The sequence below is a fragment of the Helianthus annuus genome, chromosome 2 (assembly GCF_002127325.2).
Source record: "Helianthus annuus cultivar XRQ/B chromosome 2, HanXRQr2.0-SUNRISE, whole genome shotgun sequence".
Taxonomy (NCBI): domain Eukaryota; kingdom Viridiplantae; phylum Streptophyta; class Magnoliopsida; order Asterales; family Asteraceae; genus Helianthus; species Helianthus annuus.
Window position 1 is genome coordinate 10,261,252 of NC_035434.2, and position 22,558 is coordinate 10,283,809.

Here is a 22,558-nt window from a genome sequence, read left to right on the forward strand (position 1 = left end):
AAAAACTAAAACCCCCAAAAAACCTAACCTCCCTCCCCTACCCCCCAAAAACCTAACCCCCCCCCCCACAAGCTAAAATGCTAAAAACTAAACCCCCCAAAAAACCTTAAAAAATCTAAAAAAAAATCTAAATTTTTTTAAATATTTTTATGCTCAAATCGCTACTTTTAGTGGCCAAAATTTTTTTTTTATTTAAATTTTTTTTTGGCTTCGAAAAGTAGCGATTTTTATATAAAAAATATTAAAAAAAATTGTGTGATTTTTAGCTATTTTTAGGCATTTTTGGTTGTGTTCACATTGGTTCTCGCGGTTCTCGCAATAAGAGGTGGTTCTCGCATGATCTTCTCCCTATATATATATATATATATATATAATGGAGGGGACGTATTATAAGTTTATGAGTGGTCAAATTGAAATATTTTCATAGCGGGACATGTGGCAATGGGATAATGGACTTCGTTTTTTTTAACAGCAAATTTGGATTACGGACGGATAACTGGAGTATCATCGTGCCACTAGTGGAATCACCCGATTATATCCATCTCCAATAGGCTATAATGTGTGTACACCAATTCAGAAGAAAATCCAATAAATCCAAGAAAACTCCCCTTGTGAAAATCGAACCCAAAACCTAGTGATTCACGTCCAAGATGTCACTAGTCTATAATACCATGGACAATCGACTTGGTTACTATTTGAAAAAGTAAACAAAAATTATGCAAATGCTTGTAAAATTAGTTACTTGGAGTACAATTAAAGGAAGGTATTGTAGTACCATCTACCACCACCACCGTCCACAAGAAGAGGTGGACCAAACCTCTGCAGTCCATAAGAAGAAGGTTGTTTGGTTTTTAACGTATGTAGACTTCTAAAATAAACTGGTGGTGGTGTACGGATGACAGTGGTGGGTGGTGGTGGTAGACGTGGACCATGGGGTGGTGGTAGATGGTGGTGGGTGGTGGTGGACGTGGACGGTGGGGTGGTGGTAGATGGTGGTGGGTGGTAGACGGTGGTGGTGTTTAACCCTCTGCAGACCTTACAATATCTTAAAAGTGGTTGAGCCAAGTCCGTACCAAGAAGAGCTTGCGCAGACGTTTTTTAATGAAACATCTTCGGGAAAACAAACAGTATGCAGATGACAATGTCTGCACGACACAGACAGAAAAACATCTGCAAATCTTTTCTAAAAAAACAAACACCACCTAAAAATAAACATTTATCTATTTGGTTCCCAATTCACTCGTCTGGCTAGTCTAACCTCACAAACAATTATTCCATATATAAATAAGCAAGTTTTTTGTGCATAACCACTTGTACCTTGTGCTTTGGAATTAAAAAAAACTTGAATTTTTACTTTTAACCCAAATGTTTTTACCTTTTGCAATTTTAACCCTACATATTTTTTTTAACTTTAACCCAAAACTTTTCATTATTTGCAATTTAACTTCACAATTTTTGTCACTTATACTTTTCATCTTTGGCAAATTTTCGTTTTACGCGTAGTTCTAAATTTTTCGAGTTAATATGACGCAACGTACGAGTGTGGTTCAACTTTTTTATGTTTTGTTTCAAACTTTGCAAGTTAACACGGCGCAACGTGCATGTCTGGTTCAACGTTTTTACCACTATTTTTTCATATTTGACAGGTTTGTTGCAACACGCAGATCCTAGGTCGAGTCAGTATTGGTGGTCGATGACGGTTGTGTGACATTTGTACTATTTGACACCGTTTTATGCCCCGCGGCAACGCGGGGTGTGCTTTGGGGGTTTTCCAAAAAAAAATGGTTATGCATATGGTTGTCGTAACCTTGTCTTTGGGGGGTTTTTCAAAAAAAAAAATTGATTTTTTTTACTTTTCACCCAAAAGTATTTCATAAATTACTTTTAACCCAAAACTATTTGTTTTTTTACTTTTAACCCAAAACTTTTTATCTTTTGCAATCTATCCTCACAACTTTTTTTACTTTCAACTTTGGTCCTTTATAGTTTTCATTTTTCGCAAATTTTTCGATTTATGCTTGGTTCTAAATTTTGTGATTTAACACATCACAACGTGCGTCTTTGGTTTAACGTTTTTCCGTTTCGTTCTAAATTTTGTGAGTTAACACGACGCAACGTGCGTGTGTGGGTGAAGGTTTTTACATCGTCTATTTCTTCCCGTTTGACAGGTTTAACACAACGTGCGGGTCCTAGATCGACTTAGTTATAACTAAAGAATGTGGCGGGTCTCAATTCTAATTTATAACTAAATGAAAAATAAACAAATTTCTTATTGTAAGAAAATGAAAAAATATCTACTACTTCTAATAAAACAAAATAATGTTTAGCCACTTGTCATTAGCTTAAGCCAATACTTGCCATGTGGCATTTGATTAATACCTCATTTTCTCAAATGACCGCCAAAACACAGCATCCCTCACGCCTTTTTTCTTTTCCTTCTTCTTTCTTTAACCTAATTAATGTTCACCATTTCACACAATCAACTCTTCATCTTCACTCCAAGCTTCTTCCAAGAATACCATCGGTTTCCATATAACAATGAATTATTTCACTGGATCTACATATATAGATGGTTCTACGTTCTTCATCGTCTTCATCTACTTCTTCTTTTTCTTGATTCGATTTCAGAATTTCGAATATCGATCTACAAATCTGTAAGATGTTTTTGTTAAATTCCTTCTTTAATCATTATTCATGTGTTCCTTCGTTTAATTACTGTGTTAAAACTATGTTTCTGTTTATTTAACCCTAAATCCGATTTTCATTGAAAATCTGTTGATTTTGGGGTTTTAATATTATGTTTTGTTATAGAATATGATGTTTATGTAAAACCCTAAAACCGATTTTCATGTATAATATTGTTTATTTCTCATTTTTATTTATTCTATCAAGTATATACGAAACCATAGATCCGATTGTTATGGAATATCTTTGTTAGGTTTTATTTGAATTGATGTCTAATAAGTTTTATTTGATTGTGATGCTTAATAAGGTTTTGATTGTGATTCAAAACCCTAAATCCGATTGCGATTGAAAAATATGTTGATTTTAGGGTTTTAATTTTATGGTTTTGTTAAAGAATAAGTTGATTATGCAAATCCCTAAAACCGATTTTGATGCAGAACATTTTTTTATTTCTAATGTTTATTTATTCAATCAAGTTTATACGAAACCCTAGATCTGATTGTTATGGAATATATGTCTTAAGTTTTATTTGAATTGATGTAAAGTAAGTTTTATTTGATTGTGATGCAAAATAAGTTTGTGATTGTGATGCAAAAGCCTAAATCTGATTGTGAGGGATTGTGATGCAAAAGCCTAAATCTGTTTGTTTTTGTGAGGGATTGTGATGCAAAAGCCTAATTCTGATTGTGATGCAAAATAAGTTTTATTTGATTTGATTTTGTATTCTATGAACCTCATTCGTGTATATCATTGTTATGAATTATAGTTTTTTATTTTATATGATTCTGTTTATGTGTTTTCAGTCTGATTTATTGGTTATGGTTATGTTATACAAACCCTGATTCTGATTTTCATGGAAAATCTGATGATTTTGTTTTTATTTCACATGTTTATGTAATCTATGAACCTCCGTTTATATACTGTGTTAAAACTGATGAATGATTTTTCGTGTTAATGTTGTTTTTTTGCTTAACGATTTGATATTGTGATTGATCATCGGATTATGAGTGTTGTGTTTGTAATTTGTTGTTAGGCTAGATAAATTTGTGGAAATTTAGAAGTGTTTGGTTGTTTTTTATTTCATTATATTGTCGAATCTTTGCTCCACCTTCCTATTGTTTTGTTTGAAGATTGATTGAATATCATATGTGTTCTTGGAGTTTAATGGTTTGATCCTTGATGTTTGACAATTTAATTTCAGATCATGATAACGGTTCGGTACTATCCATCAGTTTGTTACAAAATTATTATTGTGAATTATTATTTCCTTATTTAGAGGATAGATAATAACTTGATTTTAAATTCAAAAATTTGATTTGGATGATAATATGGAAGTAAACGATTTGGAGTTAATAACATTAATTGGATTTCCTTTTTAGGTGGGTTCAATGTACCTAGACATGTTAGTTGTTTAAAATTTAAAATTTTATATATAATTTTGATTAAATTCTTCCAACATATTATAGTAATTTTAAATTTAAATTATATTTGACTTATTTTTAAATAAAGTTACCTGAAATAGAAGTTGACTAAATTCATTTTTTATAATTGCTAATTATCCCCTAATTTTTAGTAACCTCTAATCAACAATTATTGGTTTCTAAATAACTAATTAGATTCAAATTATTCAACAATTATATTAAAAACATTTATTGATTGTTATTATATATGCTTTAAATCATTAAAATAATAGATACGGAATTGACTTTTGAACTTTCAGTGTATTTTAGATGATTATGGCCCTCAAGATACTAGCATTTGTATGTTTTCAAATATCGTTTTAATTATTAGAAGTCTGTTTAAAGAATATATAAATATTCTTAAAAAACGTTAAAAAATGTGTTTTTAGTATTTTTGGCTGATAGTTTTCTTATTTAGATGATAGATAATAACTTGATTTAAAATTAAAAATTTTGATTTGGAGGATATTATTGAAGTAAACGATTTGGAGTTAATAACAATAATTGGATTTCCTTTTTAGGTGAGTTCAATGTATCTAGAAATGTTAGTGGTTTAAAATTTAAAATTATATATATAATTTTGGTTAAATTCTTCCAACATATTATAGTAATTTTAAATTTAATTATATTTGACTAAGTTACCTAAAATAGAAGTTGACTACATTCATTTTTTATTATTGTTAATTATCCTAATTTTTAATAACCTCTAATCAACAATTATTGATTTCTATATAACTAATTAGATTCAAATTATTCAACAATCATATTATAAACATTTATTGGTTGTTACCATATATGCTTTAAATCATTAAAATAATGGATGCGGATTTGACTTTTGAACTTTCAGTGTATTTTAGATGATTATGTCCCTCAAGATGCTAGCATTTGTATGTTTTCTAATATCGTTTTAATTATTAGAAGTTTGTTTTAAGAATATATTAATACTCTTAAAAAATGTCAAAAATGTGTTTTTAGTATTTCTGGCTCATAATTCCTTATTTAGAGGATAGATAATAACTTGATTTTAAATTTAAAAATTTGATTTGGAGGATAATATAGAAGTAAACGATTTGGAGTTAATAACATTAATTGAATTTCCTTTTTAGTTTGGTTCAATGTACCTAGACATGTTAGTGATTAAATTCTTATTTGTGTGTTTTTAATTAGGGGAAATCTTGGTTTTTGAAATATGTTAATTCGTTTTTAGGAGTTTATGGATCAAAGTAGTTGGGTAAAAAGTCAATATGGATTCAGGCTTTCGATTCGGTTGACCCAAATCATTTTTAATTTAGTAGTATTTTCATTTGCTTGAATAAAATGATGTATGATGTTTTGGTATGTTTTCAGTATTCATATTATCTGTTTGACCCACTTATAGAGAAAACATAACATGAATCACAACCCAAACATAAAATCTATATAACATTTGATACTATTATCTGCAATTCTTGATTTTATGGCTTTTAAACGGGTAGCCATGAGGTATTATCATTTGTCATCTAAGTGAATCTTATTTGAGTAGTAACATGCCAACTTCATTAATTTTCCACTTCAAATACTTAGCAATTTCTATGGTTTTTTGAGGTTTGTTTGTTTTTAGTTCCAGGTTCTACTTTTATTTTTCCTTCTATAAATCTATAATATGCAAGGCTGTAACTGTAATGAATGAAACATTAAAGCATGCCGACTCGGACATGATTTGCTATGACGCAATATTGTGAAGGAACCCTTGACGCCATCAGGTGATTGTGCAATTTTGGGTGTGTCGTCGTTCCTTCACAGAATTTTGGATATGTATTTTTTTAGTTTTCTATCTTTTGAGTTTTTACTTGCAAGTCCTTATTCTAATTCAAGATAATGTGAAACATTTTTGAGTTTTTCTTTGTCGTTCCTTTGTTAAGATAATCATAAACTTTATAGATTGCATCATTTTTTTTTTAATTTTAAGAATTGTCATTGTGTTGTCTTTCATCTTTTGCAACTTTTCATTTTCTTTAACACATCCAAACATGTCTTCCATGAAATCTTTGAACAGATTATCAGGACACTGGTATCAAAAGGCGCTGGATCTGAATCTTATGCAGGTTTTCTTTTGACGAGTTAGATATTTACATGATAAAAACCATGTATTTTATGGAAACATACTGAATTAAAACTATATTGAAGCTTTGCACATTTTTAGGCCCTTTAAAGTTGTTCATGTTCGTCAAAGCTCCTTTTTCTTTCAATATGCCTCTCCACTTTCTTCTCAAGCGTGATTATAGATTCAATAAAAAGGTAATGTTTAATTATCGGAACATTTTTATTTGAGCATGTTGATGGCTTCAAAAGACCTATATTATTTTAAGTACTTTTAGAATGACCAGCTCTTTTTAAATTATTTAATCGTATCAAGTTTTCTTTACTAATGGTTCCTCTTATGAGCAACTTTACTAGTAAGTGATAACATATATATTGTATATATTCATACAAATCTATAACCTAGAGCTTGATACTGGACGTTCATATTTATTTGTTTGTTATCTATTTTTTTTGGCCACATTTACAACTCCATCTAGAGTTTCAAGTTATATTTGCTTTTAGAGGTTGCAAGATTAGTGGGATGGGTAATTGGTCAAAACGGGTAGTAGGTTTAGATCATATGTGATGCTGTACTTTTACAACTCTATTTAGATTTACAGGCTACACTTGCATGTAGAGGTGGCAGGTTGGGTCACATGCTAAAACAATTAATTTTTGTTGCTTAGGCAAAACTTTTTAAAGGCGTTTGGAGGAAAGGACACTAGAGTTGACCAATCAAGTCAAGGTAAGACTAACAAATTTTATCAAGCTTGGATCTTTGACTACAACAAATGATCAGTTTGAAATAAAGCAGCCTGATATTTTCTAAATGTCGTTACAATTGATCATTTTATCTAAGGCTTCCTAATCGCTTAAATACACTAATTTGCAGTTTCTCCTATAAGTAATAAAAATTCTTCTTATTGTTGTGACCTTATAAACTCCATTTCCTTAGTCATGTCCTGGACAAAATGTAACTGAAATCTGTGGTATTGTTTTGCTTGGAGTGGTCTGAACCTTTGATCATATTTGCTTTATGCAGTAGCAACTGATCTATGAAGGACTGGAGAGGCGAAAGATCGATTTTTTCAGCATTATTCCTATCGGCACCAAAGCTGCCAAGGTATAGACCCACATTTAAAACATTCTCAAACTTACATTGCTTCATTTATTACAATTTAGGAGTGTTTTGTTTAGAAAAAGACCAAGTTCTTATCAAATGGATATAAAACACAACCCAAATGGGTTTGAGTGAAGAGTCAAAAAGTCATAACTCTTCAACTTTTAACATAAACAAACTGAGTCAGTTGAAATAGGGTTTGTATACTAATAGTTTTTCATCCATATTTATAAACCTTTTGTAAATAAATAATGCCTAAGTGTGATAATTAAAGACAATATTATCACATTAATAACATGCATTTAGGAGTTTTATGCACAGTTATGATAAACCACAACTCAAATGGGGTTGAGTATCAGGTGAAAACGTTAAACAAGTCCTCTTAACACAACTTTTATTAAATAACCGATGCAACAAAGATTATTATTATTATTACAATAATAGTTGTAATTAACTACCTATTTGATCCGTTTGAGATAGGAGACAAATCACATGGTTTAGCGACTCATCTTTTGCTTATTCTAGCATCTGTCAATTTAGGAAAACCAAGATTGTAAAACATATTTCATTCCTGTTCTTTGTAGGTTATCGAGAAAGTTTTGCTAGCCCTCAATGGCACATTGAGCCAAATCGCCTTCCGTGTGACAACCATGGATGTCTCTGACTTGACAATGAGAATTGAAAGGTCGTCTACTTATGACTAGGACAAGGCCGCCACAAGCAACTTTTGAAGGTTTGTAAAATGAAAATAATCAAATTATCTTTTATCCATTATATAAGGTTTAATGTCGTCGGGAAAGGTGATTTGACGAAGGTTATACGAAACCACTAGGTATTGTTTCTCGAATGGTTGGTCTGCTATGGTTCGTGATGTTGGTCTGGAGGATAAAGATGTTATTGTTTTCCATGTTGTTGATGCTCAGATGCTAAAGTTCACTCATTTTAAGGCTGATTGTCTTTTCGGTGTTAAAAACAAGTTTTTTTGTAGAGATGTTATTTCCCGAGAACGGTTACTTGGTAATTTATACCTTACTACTTAGGATGAAGAACCAACTGACTTTTTTATTGACGATTGCATTTATTTTTTATTTAGTGGTTGCCGAAAGAGTTTATGAACAGGTATTTCAAAACCGACACTTTGGACGATAACTTTACAATTTGTTTTGGAGGTACATACATGTGGAATGTCAAAGTGAATAGGCTCTGGGGATCGAACTACTTCATTCAAGATTTCTCAAAAATCAACAAAGAACTTCATCTCATATCAGGTGATGTAATCGTTTTTGAGTTGGTTGCGAGGCGTATTTTCAACATTCTGGTTTTCCATCCTAATGGAATATAGTCTGTTGTTCCCGAGGTTGCCAATAGTGTTGGTGTTGAAGAAGAGGAAGACACATAACAAATGGATGTTAGTGAAGATTTGTTATTAGACAGCGAAAATCAAGACATGGAAGATGACATTGTAGACGTTGAACATGATGTGCCAGTCATTGTAGCGGATCCTGTGTTGGAACCAGACTTTGTTGACGTTCCACATATTCCGGCCGTTGTTCATCAAGCCAACCAATACGAACTAACATGGTGTCCATCTTTTCGTTTTGTAAGTTTTTCATACTCTAAATGCTTTATTTTAATATTGTGTAACGCTTTGAAGTTTGTATTTTGTTTATTAGTTTTTTAATTTGTTTATTTTATCGGACTGTAATGCAGCGGTTCCCAAAGGCATTTGCAGCAAATGTAGATATGTCTGTCCTTGATGAGATGGTAGTTCAAACTGAAGACGGGTTTTCAATGACACTAGAGATCCGGCAAGAAACGGCACGTTGGAAAATGCTGCAGGCTGGGTTGGAAAATGGAGCTCAGTTTTTGCTGCGATATTATAGGGATCAAAACACGTTGCGAATTCTTAATTCGAACCCCTAGATGATGTATCTATTGACAGATAGCGTCAGAAGTAAACAACTAATATCGCATGTCGTATGTGTGGTAACAGTTTTGGAACAATTATTACTATATATGTTTTGTTTACAAAAACTTAATGTGTAACGAACATTATATTGATGTACTTTTGGGACGTGCTCAAGTGTCTCACAATATTAGGTTTAACAATCAAAGTTTAACCGTTCTACATTTAAATTATTTTATGTGTTTAGTTGGTGTTTAGCCGCCCGCGAAAATCGCGGGGTCTTAGGCTAGTTGATGAATAAATACAAAAAAAAAAAAAATCCACATAAGCGCTCGTGATGAGTGTGCTTCACAGAAACAGAAGTTGCTAACAGAATCTGGTGGTTCTGGTTCATGGCTCTCTCTCTCTCCTCTCAACCGCTCAATTTTCCGGCCACATATTCTTCATCCACCGGAAACCGCCACACTGCCGCCGTCTCCGCCGCAAGCATAACAAACACAACAACAAGGAGACTATCACTCACACGAAAGTTCGTCGCAAAAGCGTCAGAAAAGGACGATGACACGCCGTCGTTTAATCCGTTCGGTTTCGTAACAGATAATCCGTCAAGCCGGAACGCGATTCAACTTCCAGAAGCTCCTGCTGAGGACGGAAACGTTGGACAAATGCTCTATGTAAGTATTATTGTTGAATTGTTGATTATTGATCGTTATAGTTCCCTATTGTTATTGATGTCTTGTGATTATTTTGAAATCGGAGCTCAGTTTTTACTAATTTGTGATTGTAGTTGAATGTATAGTTGAATCGTTGATTAAGCTAGTTCTCTGCCGTTGATGTTTTGTGATTATTTTGAAATTAGGAGCTCAGTTTTTACTAATGTGTGATTGTAGTTGAATTTATAGTTGAATCATTGATTACGCTAGTTACGGCCGTTGATGTATTGTACTTATTTAGAAATCGGAGCTTAAGTTTTTATTAATGTGTGATCATAGTTGAATAACTGATTACGATAGTTACTGCCGTTGATGTTTTGTGATTATTTTGAAATCGGAGCTCAATTCGTACTACTTTGTCGTTATTGTTTAATCATTGATTATTCTAGTTCACTATCGTGGATGTTTTGTAGTTATTCTGAAATCGGAGCTCAATTCTTACTAATTTGATTGTTATATCGTTGATTATTCTAGTTCACTGCCGTTGATGTTTTGAAATTAATCGGAGCTGAATGCTTACTACATGGTGGTTATTGTTGAGTCATTGATTATTCTAGCACACTATCATTGATGTAGTGTGATTATTCAGAAATCGGAGCTCAGTTCTTACTAACTTGTGGTTATTGTTGAATCATAGATTACGCTAGTTCACTGCCGTTGATGTTTTGTAATTATTTTGAAATTGGAGCTCAATTCTTACTAATATGTGGTTATTGTTGAATCATTGATTATTCTAGTTCACTACTATTGATATTTTGTGATTATTTTGAAGTAGGAGCTCAATTCTTACTAATTTGTGGTTATTGTTGAATCGTTGATTATTCTAGTTCGCAATTATTGATGTTTTTTGTAATTTATTAGAAATCGGAGCTCAATTCTTTCTAATTTGTGACTATAGTTGAATCATTGATTACACTAGTTACTATCGTTGATGTTTTGTAGTTATTTAGAAACCGGAGCTCATTTCTTACTAAATTGTGATTGTAGTTGAATATATTGTTGAATCGTTGATTAAGCTAAAGCTAGTTCACTGCAGTTGATGTTTTCTGATTATTTAGAAATCGAAGCTTAATTTTCTTACTACTTTGTGGTTATTGTTGAATCATTGATTACTCTAGTTCACTGCTATTGATGTTTTTGTGATTATTTTGAAATCGGAGCTCAGTTCTTACTACTTTGTGGTTATTGTTGAATCATTGATTATTATAGGTCACTACTATTGATGTTTTGTAATTATTGAGCTCAATTCTTACTAATTTGTGGTTATCGTTGAATTATTGATTACTTTAGTTCATTACTGTTGATGTTTTGTAATTATTTAGAAACCAGAGCTCAGTTTTTACTAATATGTGGTTATTGTTGAATTATTGCTTTCTCTAGCTCACTTCATTGATGATGTATTGTAATTATTTTGAAATCGGAGCTCAATTCTTATTGTTAGTTAATAGAACGTAAAGATTGTATTATTGATCTTGAATAATGATTACAGGAATGTCATATATATATAGAACATAAAGATACACTTTAGTACCACTAAATATAATGATATATAAAACTAATCTGTAACTTAATTATATGGTCTATCATCCCCCCGCAAGTTGAGGGCGGGGAACGACCTGCAACTTGGACCTCAGCATTAGAAACCTTTGAGACGGTAGCGGCTTGGTGAAAACGTCGGCTATTTGATCATGTGTGGAGATAAACTTGACCTGAAGTTTTCCCTGGGCAACTTTCTCGCGAACAAAGTGATAATCACACTCAACATGTTTTGTGCGAGCATGGAACACAGGATTAGCGGACAAATACGTGGCACCTAGATTATCACACCAGAGTGTAGGTGTAATCTTAGAGATGATACCGAGTTCATGTAGAAGGGCCTCTAGCCATGTTAATTCAGCAACAGTGTCGGCTAGAGCTTTATATTCAGATTCAGTAGAAGAACGTGACACCGTACGCTGTTTCCGAGCATTCCATGATATAAGATTGGAGCCCAAGTATATGGCAAACCCCCCGGTGGACCGGCGATCATCTGGACAGCCGGCCCAATCAGCATCAGAAAAAGCTCGCAAAGTGGTGTTCCAGTTGACATCAGTGAAGGCATGAAGAGTAGAGGCAGAGTCATGACGAATAAACAGACCAAAATGAGAGGTACCTTTGAGATACCGCAGGATCCGTTTAACAGCCGACCAGTGGTTTTCTGTGGGAGTTTGCATGAACTGACACACTTTGTTTACTGCAAAAGTGATGTCAGGTCTAGATAATGATGCATACTGAAGAGCACCCACAATTTGTCGATACTTGGTTGGATCAGCAAGAAGTTGGCTGTCACCGAGGGTGAGAAGCTGAGATGTGCTCATAGGAGAAGGAACTGGTTTGCATTCGGATAACCCAGCTTTGTGAATCAAGTCAGAAATGTATTTCCGCTGAGAAAGGATTAAGTTGCTGCCATGACGAATAACCTCAATACCCAGAAAATAATGCAAGTCCCCCAGATCTTTTACCGCAAATGATGTGCCTAATGTTGCAATGACATCATTGATAGCTGTTGTGTTGTTCCCTGTAACTATAATGTCATCGACATAGACCAAAACGTAGACCAAGGTCCCACGGGCTTTAAGTATAAAAAGTGAAGGATCCGTTTTAGAACCGGTAAAGCCCATATGATGTAGGGTGCTGCTAAGACGTTCAAACCATGCTCGTGGTGCCTGTTTCAGGCCATAAAGAGATTTATGCAGCAAGCAAACATGATCGGGTTTAGAATTATCAACGAACCCCTGTGGTTGTTGTAGGTAGACAGTTTCCTTTAGATCACCGTGAAGGAAGGCATTTTGAACGTCTAACTGTCTGAGAGACCACTGATTTGTCACAGCAAGAGACAAAAGAACCCGTATCGTTGTTGCTTTGACAACAGGACTGAAGGTCTCTTGGTAATCAACACCGGGTTTTTGGTTAAAACCTTTGGCAACGAGTCTTGCTTTGTAACGAGTGACCTTTCCATGTGCATCCTTTTTGATCCTGTAAACCCATTTTGAATCAATAACATTAGTATTCGCAACACGGGGAACAAGAGACCATGTCCCGTTCCGAATAAGAGCGTCAAACTCTTCAGCCATGGCCTGGCGCCATTCCGGTGATTTGTTGGCGATAGTAAAAGAGGAAGGTTCAATAGACTCGGAAGAATTTGTAGAGACATGGTAAGCTGAAGGATCATATCGAATGGTTGGCTTAGGATTTTGGCGAAGATTAGGCGGACGAGTACGTGGTGGTGAAGAGGAAATGTGAGCTGAGGACTGTGAGGTAGTAGGAATTGAGGTGGAACAGGTTGTTTCAGGGCTGGAAAGGGTCGGTTCAGGGCTGGAATGAGTGGGTTCATGGCCTGTTGTGTGGGACAAGTTCGAGGGTTGTTGGTTATGGGTTTGATGGTGGTCCGAAGGCTGTGTTTCAGCTCTATGAGGTTCGGTTGAAGGTTGGGAAGTAGAAGTGGAAGTAGAAGTGGAAGGACAGGCTGATGGTATGGGGTAGGAAGAATAGTAGGAAGGTGATTGTGTAGGAGATGTGGGTATGAGTGGTGGTTTGAATGGAAAAATGTGTTCGTTGAAGCGAACATGACGAGCAATGTAAATCCGGTCAGATTGTAAATCTAGGCAGCGATACCCATGATGAACTGAGCTGTAGCCTAGAAAAACACACGGGGTGGACCGGAAGTCCATTTTATGATGATTATACGGGCGTAGGAAAGGGAAGCATTCACACCCAAAGACTCGTAAAAATGAGTAATCAGGTGGTCGGTTGAATAAGTGTTGGAAAGGTGATTTGTTTGAGTTGATTCTTGAGGGCATGCGATTTATTAGGTAAACCGCGGTTTCAAAGGCAAACTCCCAAAAACGTTGAGGGGCATGAGAGTGAGCAAGAAGCGCCAAGCCAGTTTCAACAACATGGCGATGTCGGCGTTCGACAACACCATTTTGTTCACTCGTATGTGGACATGAGCGTTGGTGAATTATGCCAAGAGATGTTAGAAACGAAGCAAGATTACGAAATTCACCACCCCAATCAGATTGAACTCTTTTAAGTTTCGTATTGAATTGTCTTTCAACCATTTTAACAAACAATTGAAAAACAGAGAAAACATCAGATTTATTCCTTAAAGGGTAAAACCACATATAGCGTGAATGATGGTCAACACATAATAAGAAAAAGCGACAACCATTAAAGGAAATAGAGGGTGCGGGACCCCAAACATCACAATAAACCAAATCCAAAACATTGTTACTACGAAAATTTGATAGTTTTAACGACAATTTGGAGGATTTCCCCATTTGACAAGAAGAACATAAAGAAGAAGACACTTTATTGGAAACAGGTAATTGACTACTAGACATTATAGATTGAAAAACTCGAGCATTGGGATGGCCGAGGCGTTGATGCCAGATCGCTGACGGAGCTTTAGTTGCTGTGAAGGAAACATGTGGAAGGGACTTCAATTTTGGAAGATAAAGTGAGTAGAGACCTTGTTCACTTGGGCCCGTGAGTAGGATGGTATGTGTAGACTCGTCCTTCACAACAAAAAAAGAGGAATGAAATTCAAAGAAAACGTTATTATCTAAGCAAAATTGTTGAACTGATAAGAGATTTTGTTTGAGTTCGGGTACATGAAGAATATTATTGAGAGAAAAGGTTTTATTAGGAGAATAGAATTTTGAGGAACCAATATGACAAATAGGGAGAGGATTACCATCGCCAACATGAAGGAAATTGTTACCAAGATAGGCCTCAGAGTTGTCCAAACTTGCAAGGTCGGGTGTAGCATGACCATTTGCTCCTGTGTCAGGTTTCCAGAGTGAACCAGTTGTAGACCCAGCTTCAGAAAAGGCTGCATAATTTGCTTGGGGCGAGTCGCGTGTGGAAGATTGACCAGCCTTGTTAGGACATTGTGCAGGAATGTGGCCAATACCACACCGGTTACAATGACCATACACGGTGTTCTGAGTAGAGGCCCAAGCAAACTGTGGTTGACGGTTCTGGGCACCAGATGTTTGAGACTCATCACGGTTCCTGTTATAATTACCACGATAGTTGCCACGAGAATTACCACGACGGTTACCGCGATAATTGGTTGGTTGACGGTTGGTAAAGAAGGCCTGCGGCTGTTGGTTTTGGGTAAAAGCAGGGCTGATGTTATACCCTAGCTGAGCAGCCAATTGTTGTAAAGTAGCCAGTTGATTCTGTGGTGGTGCCGGGTTGGGGAGAAGGCCAGCAGTGCTGTTGGCCGTAGGTGGGGCTGAGAAAGTGGAGGCTGTGAAGGCAGTAGGAATGGCTGGTGTATGTCGAGTCATCATGAACTCATGATCACTCAGCAGGCCGTGTAATTCAGTAAAGGCAACAGGTGGTGAACGAGCAAGTAAATTGGCTTTAAGTCCGCTATATTCATCTCGTAGACCAGCAAGTGTAAGCATTACTATATCTTTGTCTTTAAAGGGCTCACCAATATTGGCCAAGGCTGTTGCATATTCCTGCACACGACTCAGATAAGAGGCAGAAGTCTCATCAGCCTTCATCTGAAGCTTCAACAGCTGCGTTTTTAGTGTGTATTCCCTGGATGAGTTATTCGGGGCGTAGGCTCTTTCAAGGGACAGCCACAAGTCACGAGATGTTACACCCTGAACATGCGAAAAACTGGATTCAGAGATGGTGGAGATGAGAATCATTCGGACGTGGGCATCATTGGAAACCCAATACAAGTGGCTGGGATTATCAACAGAAGCTGTGTCGGTGGTGGCCGCAGTTCTGGAAGGTGGGCATGGTATGGTACCATCAATGTATCCAAACAGGCCATTAGTGACTAGGAAGGGATGAATCATGTTCTTCCAGAAGCCATAGTTTGTGGGAGTTAATTTAAAGGCGAATTTATGCGAATTGTGGGCAGTTTTCTCTACAGTGGTGAAGGGTGAGAGCATCGCCATTGGAATGGTTGGTTTAGAAGATGATCAGAGGTTTAAAAAAAAGAACAGAATTGCGTGACGGCAGCAAGTTTAGAGAGAAGGAGCTGCGACGGCAGTAGGGTTTGGGTAGGGTTAGAATTGCTCTGATACCATAATAGAACGTAAAGATTGTATTATTGATCTTGAATAATGATTACAGGAATGTCATATATATATAGAACATAAAGATACACTTTAGTACCACTAAATATAATGATATATAAAACTAATCTGTAACTTAATTATATGGTCTATCATTAGTCGATATACATAGCCGTGGTTTATGGCTATGCTATGTATTGGCTAATACTTACTAATTTGTGGTTTGATGAGTTACTTAAATGATATGTGCACTTTGAGTCTTGAGAATTGAGATTAGGGCAAATTTACCCAGGAATATAACAGAAGTGAGATATTTTTGTTAAAAAATGCGCATCTATCACATAGTGAACCTCCTGCTAATGATCTTTCAATCTGTCATCTGCTTACACTGATGTTGTGGATAAAGTGCATTAGGTGAATTCTGTTTTTATGTGAGCATTTAGTTATAAGTATATTTTGCACAAATTATTCACAACTGAATCGCACTAGCATTATCTTCAATGGCTAGTCATACAAGGATAAGAATGTGTACATAAACGGATAATCAAAGAAGTTATTAAATTGCTAGTCTTAGTCATAACTTTATTGACCTCAGATTATGTATCTTAGTTAACATTGGTTTGGTTGCTTTTCTTCACAATGTGGTTTCTTAGAAGTGTTCGATTTCAGCAAAGATGCTACAACTTTTGCTAAAGTTTTGTGATAATAATTGTATAGAGAATAGAAGATAAGGGAAAGGAATACGGTTCTTACATCAAATCTGGAGGCTTTACCTGGTTTGTGAGAGAAACAGGTACAAACTGTTAAATATAAAAAAATCTTATAATATTTCTGGTATTCTAATTTTGAATCTTATAGGCACGTCTGATGCTCGGCTTGGTCCACGTGGAACTGTTGTTTTCCTCCATGGTGCTCCAACACAGTCCTTCGGTTATCGGGTTGTGATGTCTCAGGTTCTGCTTCTGATTCTTCCTTGTAAAAGTTTGATTATTTCAACTTGTAGAGTAAAATGTCATTTTCGTCCCTGAGGTTTGGCCACTTTTGCGACTTTCGTCCGAATGTTTGTTTTATGCATCTGGATCCAAAAGTTTTGAAATCTTGCCATTTTCATCCAACTCGTTAGCCCCATCCATTTTTCTCCATTAGATGAGGGGCATTTCCGTCTTTTTAGACATTTTTTTATTAAAATAAAACCACTATAAGAAATAAAGATCCACCTCTGTTGATTTTCTATCCACCCAAACCCTTTATTTATCACAAAAAATGTCTAAGAAGACGAAAATACCCCTGACTTAACGTTAAAAATGGTGGAGTTAACGAGTTAGATGAAAATGACAAGATTTCAAACCTTTTGGATCCAGATGCGGAAAACAAACCTTTGGACGAAAGTCGCAAAAGTAGTCAAACCTCAAGGACGAAAATGGTATTTTACCCCAACTTTTATATAGATAGAAATACAGATATTAGTTGGATCAATGATAACATGTTCTTAACATAAATGCTGAATGGATGATTGATTTGAATAAATAAGCATATTCTATACTAATTATGGATATTTTTGATATTAACGTTTAGTTGGCGGATGCTGGTTTCCATTGTTTCGCGCCTGATTGGATAGGATTTGGTTTCAGTGACAAGCCACAGGCAGGATATGGCTTTGACTACACTGGTGTGTGAACTTTTTGGAGGAAAATGAATATTTGAATATAAATTCATATTGAATGACTTGTGTCAGAAATCTAACCATATTATTGTTGACAGAGAAAGAATACCATGAACAACTGGATAAATTGCTCGACGTCCTGGAGATCAAATCTCCTTTCTCACTAGTGGTTCAGGTTTGAACTAATTTCACATGTTAGTTTGTTCATGACTTCATGGTGCTTATGTCAATTTAAATTTTCTTTTAACTTCTGTTGACTATTTGACTTTAAATCTTATACACCTTTTTAGGACATCAAATAACTGAATATGTATAGATCCCAAACATTGAATGTTGTCAGCCTATCAATGTGGCGCCTTGCCATCAGTTGTTTAAGACATATTACTAGCCAAAAAGCGGTACTTTTGACATAATGTTAGGAGTACGTAAATGAGTCAGAATTCGGAAAGTTTTATTAAAGAAAAAAAGGTCTTTGTTCGGATAAATTTGGGGAAAATGTAATTAAATAGATAAAATGTAAATATTTGCAATTATTATGTCAAACATTATATAGGTATTGTGAATTAGTGTGGTTGTTGGAATCCAGTTATTTTCTTAAAAGAAAATAAGTTGTGTGATATATTTTTAAATTGTTTGTATTTGATTTATAAGTCGCTATAACAAGGAAGACCTGTTGCATGTACAACTTAACAATTTATGAAGAAATTTGCTCATTTGTTTCACTCAGTGACAATTTGCTAAGATACTTTTATAAAATAAGGTATAAATATTCTTACATACAACAAATTGTAGCTTCTTATATGCCACAGTTTTTATTTTTTTAATTAACAATGCATTCAGCAGCTAAAAAATGGATGCATAGTCCGGGTTATGTTATGCGTAAAATTAACAGACAATAACCTTATCATGTTTATTCTTCTATACATAGTTGTTAATAGCGGCTATAGCGACCGCTATAGCGCGCTATGTAGCCATGCGACGTAGTGTTGCTATATGGGTCATAGCGACAAATAGCGATGATAGCGATTGTTTTTTTTTTTTTTTTTTTGATGTAAATAGCAATTAGATATAGCTATAAAATAGCTGGATTTATAGGTTTTTGTTAAATATACATGTAAAATAGCATATATACAAGGGTATTTTGATGTAATATACATATAAAAATTTTCAAAATTCTTTTTCTAGTGTAATCGCTATTTATAAAATAGCCGTCGCTATTTGTCGCTATTCGCTACATAGCCTATAGGTGCCTTGTCGCTAATCACTATCGACAACTATGCTTCTATAAACCATTCATATTATGCCACATCATCAACAGATCAATGTCATGTAGAGGATCTATCAAACAATAATCATAATATATTAGCCCCTTACTCTTTTATCTGATATTATTCAAATGAGTAAGATTTACTTTATTTTGTATGAATTACTCCTTACCTATCTGTTAATTTATATGAAAAAAAAAAAAAAAAAAACACATCTAAAGTTGCTTCACTCTTATTGTAGGGGTTTCTTGTAGGTTCCTATGGATTAACATGGGCCTTAAAAAATCCAAGCAGGATATCCAAACTTGTAATGTTGAACACTCCTTTAACAGCTTCATCTCCTATCCCAGGACTGTTTCAACAACTCAGGTTCAAATACTGCAACAGTTATCATATATTACTTATGTAACATTAGTAAATACGGGGAAAGTTCTTGTACAAGTAATCTTAACATACTAAACATACAAATTGAAGGAAAACTCAAAAAGACAAGGTGGCATTTTTGTAATTACCACCAACTATCAAAGTTACTCTACAAATATACCTAAAAAACCTAAAAAAAAAAACCTAACCCCCCCTCCCCCCCCCCCCCCCCACCCACCCAAGCTAAAATGCTAAAAACTAAACCCCCAAAAAACCTAAAAAAATCTAAAAAATAAAAAAACACACAAAATTATTTTATTTTATTTTTTTAACATTTTTTATTAAAAAATCGCTACTTTTAGTAGCAGAATTTTTTTTTTTTTTGCTAACAAAATGTAGCGATTTTTTTTATAAAAAATATTAAAAAAAATATTGTGTTTTTTAGGTATTTTTGGTTGAGTTCACATTTGTATAGTAACTTTGATAGTTGGTGGTAATTACAAAAATGCCACCTTGTCTTTTTGAGTTTTCCTTCAATTTGTATGTTTAGTATGTTTAGATTATTTGTATTTGATCTTTTGCCTAGTAAATATATCAACAAGACTTTATTATTTTAAAAATGCATCCACTTTCAAACTTATCATACTTTACATAACATGAGTGGATAAAATGGCCATCAAATATATAAGACTAACAATCTAGTTATGTCTCTTATTAATTTGCAGAATTCCACTGCTTGGTGAATTCACTTGCCAAAATGCAATAATGGCTGAGCGATTTATTGAAGCAGGTAGCGCGTACGTATCCAATAGTGCATTTATTACTATGGACCTTATTTCACTTTTAGTACATTTGAGATAGTGAAAGTTACGTTAAGAACTGCGGAGAACACATTTGATTGACGATCTTTATGAACGCTGCTTCATAACATGAAACTAGATCAACACCTTTTAACTTTTTGGGAGTGGGCTTGACTTTTATTTGGCGTATTGATAGTTCAACAATGTGTTGGGTCTACTTCTCTTTAGTTATATAGTTATTGAAGTGCTATGTTCTTATCAATGTTGTTAATTATGACAGTTACGTCTTGAAGGTAGAAAAGGCTGATGTTTATCGGCTACCATATCTGAGAAGCAGTGGACCTGGATTTGGTTTGTAAATTTTCATTCTCTCTTTTCTTCCACCGGGGGTGGCATAATACACAGGCCGGACATATCGGGTCACCGGTCAAAATAGGTTTTTGATCAATATGGGTCGATCCACAAATGTTTTTGTTTCTTTTTGCGAAACTAGTTATTATTGGTTGGTTAAATATGCTTCACAAAGCCAATTTATTAAAATAATAATCTTTATTTTCTAATAACTACTAAGAGGATTGAACTTTTACGCATTTGAATACATTTGGATGACTTTCAAGTTTCGACCCATTTGACCCGTTTCCTTTCAAGTTATTTCTTTTAGCTTGACCCATTTAACCCGTTAAAGATTTAAAGTATCAAAGTTGTCACCTCTAGTCCTCTATCTTTCATTAATGGTTGATATGTAAACATAAAAGAAAGTCTTTTTAATTGTTTCTTGACAATGATTGCAATGGGGTCAAGTATGACAATGTGGACTAGATAAATCATACAATATACAAGTCTAACTGTTTTTTAAATGTTTTAGCTTTGCTTGAAGCTGCCAAAAGAATCAACTTTAAAGGGACTTCAAGCCAAATAGCCGATGGCTTTGCATCCGGGAGGTAGAACTATATTTCAAATATCAAAGTGTTATATTGTTTTTAGAGTGAAGTACATGGATGGTCCCTATGGTTTACCAAAATTTTGGATTTAGTCCCTAGCTTTCCAAAAGTACACAGATGGTCCTTGTGGTTTGCACTTTGTAACGCGTTTAGTCCCAGGTTTTTCTAAAAGTACATAGATGGTCCCTGTGGTTTGCACTTTGTAACACATTTAGTCCCTAACTTGGACCTGCTGAAACCTTTAGATTTGTTGGCTGAGGACTAAATGTGTTACAAAGTGCAAACCACAGGGACCATCCACGTACTTTTGGAAAGGTAGGGACCAAATCCAAAATTTTGATAAACCATATGGACCATCTGTGTACTTTACTCTTGTTGCTATCAAAGTTTTGTCACAAAAACCTTTGTGCTTGCCCAATCTTGCAGATAAGTCCCTAAACAAAAGCTTTTGCATGATTCCGGTCCCCAAACTATGTGCTTTTTTCAGATAAACCCGTCATGCTTTCCCATCTTTTGCAGATAAATCCTTGAACAAAAAAGTGAAAAAAAAAAAAAAAAACTCACATGATACTTTTTTTGCTCAGGGACTTAACTGTGCAAAAAGCGGAAGTACAATTTTCTTTTCTCCAGGGACTTGTCTGTAAAACATATAAAAAACTTTTTTTTTTTTTGACAAAAACATTAATATATCATGTGTTTTCAAGTTATAAAAAAATTAGCCTTTTGGTGACAGGTGGGATACACCGATATTAGTTGCGTGGGGTATATCCGACAAATATCTTCCTCAGTCAATTGCAGAGGAGTTTCAAAAAGGAAACCCGTCTGCGGTGACTCTGAAGTTAATCGAAGGGGCTGGTCATATGCCTCAAGAAGACTGGTAATCTATTTAAACACTCTTTTATTAACTTGTTTATATGGAAAATGGTCAAGTCAGTTTGTTTGTTTTTTGTTGGTAGCGAGTTAAACGGGTAAAAAAAAGCCAAATGTGTTTGTTTTTGTGCGTACGTATATGCTAAATGGACACAGACAAACACACGCGGATATATAAATGAACCTTAATGAATGAACATCAACGGACTATTACAAAAGTAAATAAATGAGACATGTGTTCATGTTTGTTCTTTTAGTTTAACGAGCCTTAATGAATGAACATAAACCGACTATCATGAAAGTAAATGAATGAGACATTTGAAACCCCAACTACAACGGAGTGCCGACGTAAAAGTTGTTTTGACTTTTGACCCAAACTCATTTTGGCTCGTTATCTAACGCTGAGATGGCTCTGATGATGGATTAAATTTGTTTCAGGCCTGAGAAAGTTGTTGATGCTCTGAAATACTTCCTCTGATTATGAAACCTTTCTGAGAGTATATTTCATCTGATAGGGAGATTGTTTTGTATGGTAAGACAAATTAGTAGTACATTGTATAGTATTTACATTCATTATATGTGATGTCTATATGTTTTTTTAGATAATGTAGTCTTGTTTTTGTTATTA

At 34.6% G+C, this 22,558-nt stretch overlaps 2 protein-coding genes across 2 annotated transcripts; both read left to right on the forward strand.

Annotated features, from left to right (window-relative positions):
* The first annotated feature begins 8,688 nt into the window (after nt 1-8,688).
* LOC110901997 lies at nt 8,689-9,315 on the forward strand. Its single transcript, XM_022148744.2, has 2 exons — nt 8,689-8,926; nt 9,037-9,315. The coding sequence occupies exons 1-2, from the start codon at nt 8,729-8,731 to the stop codon at nt 9,247-9,249; spliced, it is 411 nt and encodes a 136-aa protein (XP_022004436.1). The 5' UTR covers nt 8,689-8,728; the 3' UTR covers nt 9,250-9,315.
* Nucleotides 9,316-9,563: 248 nt separating this feature from the next.
* On the forward strand, nt 9,564-22,558 carry LOC110910246 (cis-3-alkyl-4-alkyloxetan-2-one decarboxylase). Its single transcript, XM_022154940.2, has 11 exons — nt 9,564-9,906; nt 16,746-16,821; nt 16,887-16,981; nt 17,604-17,697; nt 17,790-17,866; nt 19,198-19,325; nt 20,045-20,116; nt 20,400-20,470; nt 20,985-21,060; nt 21,794-21,937; nt 22,369-22,558. Exons 1-11 carry the CDS (start codon nt 9,625-9,627, stop codon nt 22,406-22,408), a joined length of 1,155 nt encoding a protein of 384 aa, XP_022010632.1. The 5' UTR covers nt 9,564-9,624; the 3' UTR covers nt 22,409-22,558.

Coding starts and splice junctions, on each gene's coding strand:
- LOC110901997 (XM_022148744.2), top strand. CDS start 8,729: ATGGATGTTAGTGAAGATTTGTTATTAGACAGCGAAAATCAAGACATG. Junction 8,927..9,036: donor GGTGTCCATCTTTTCGTTTT/GTAAGTTTTTCA, acceptor ACTGTAATGCAG/CGGTTCCCAAAGGCATTTGC.
- LOC110910246 (XM_022154940.2), top strand. CDS start 9,625: ATGGCTCTCTCTCTCTCCTCTCAACCGCTCAATTTTCCGGCCACATAT. Junction 17,698..17,789: donor ATATGGCTTTGACTACACTG/GTGTGTGAACTT, acceptor TATTGTTGACAG/AGAAAGAATACCATGAACAA. Junction 20,471..20,984: donor AAGCAGTGGACCTGGATTTG/GTTTGTAAATTT, acceptor TAAATGTTTTAG/CTTTGCTTGAAGCTGCCAAA.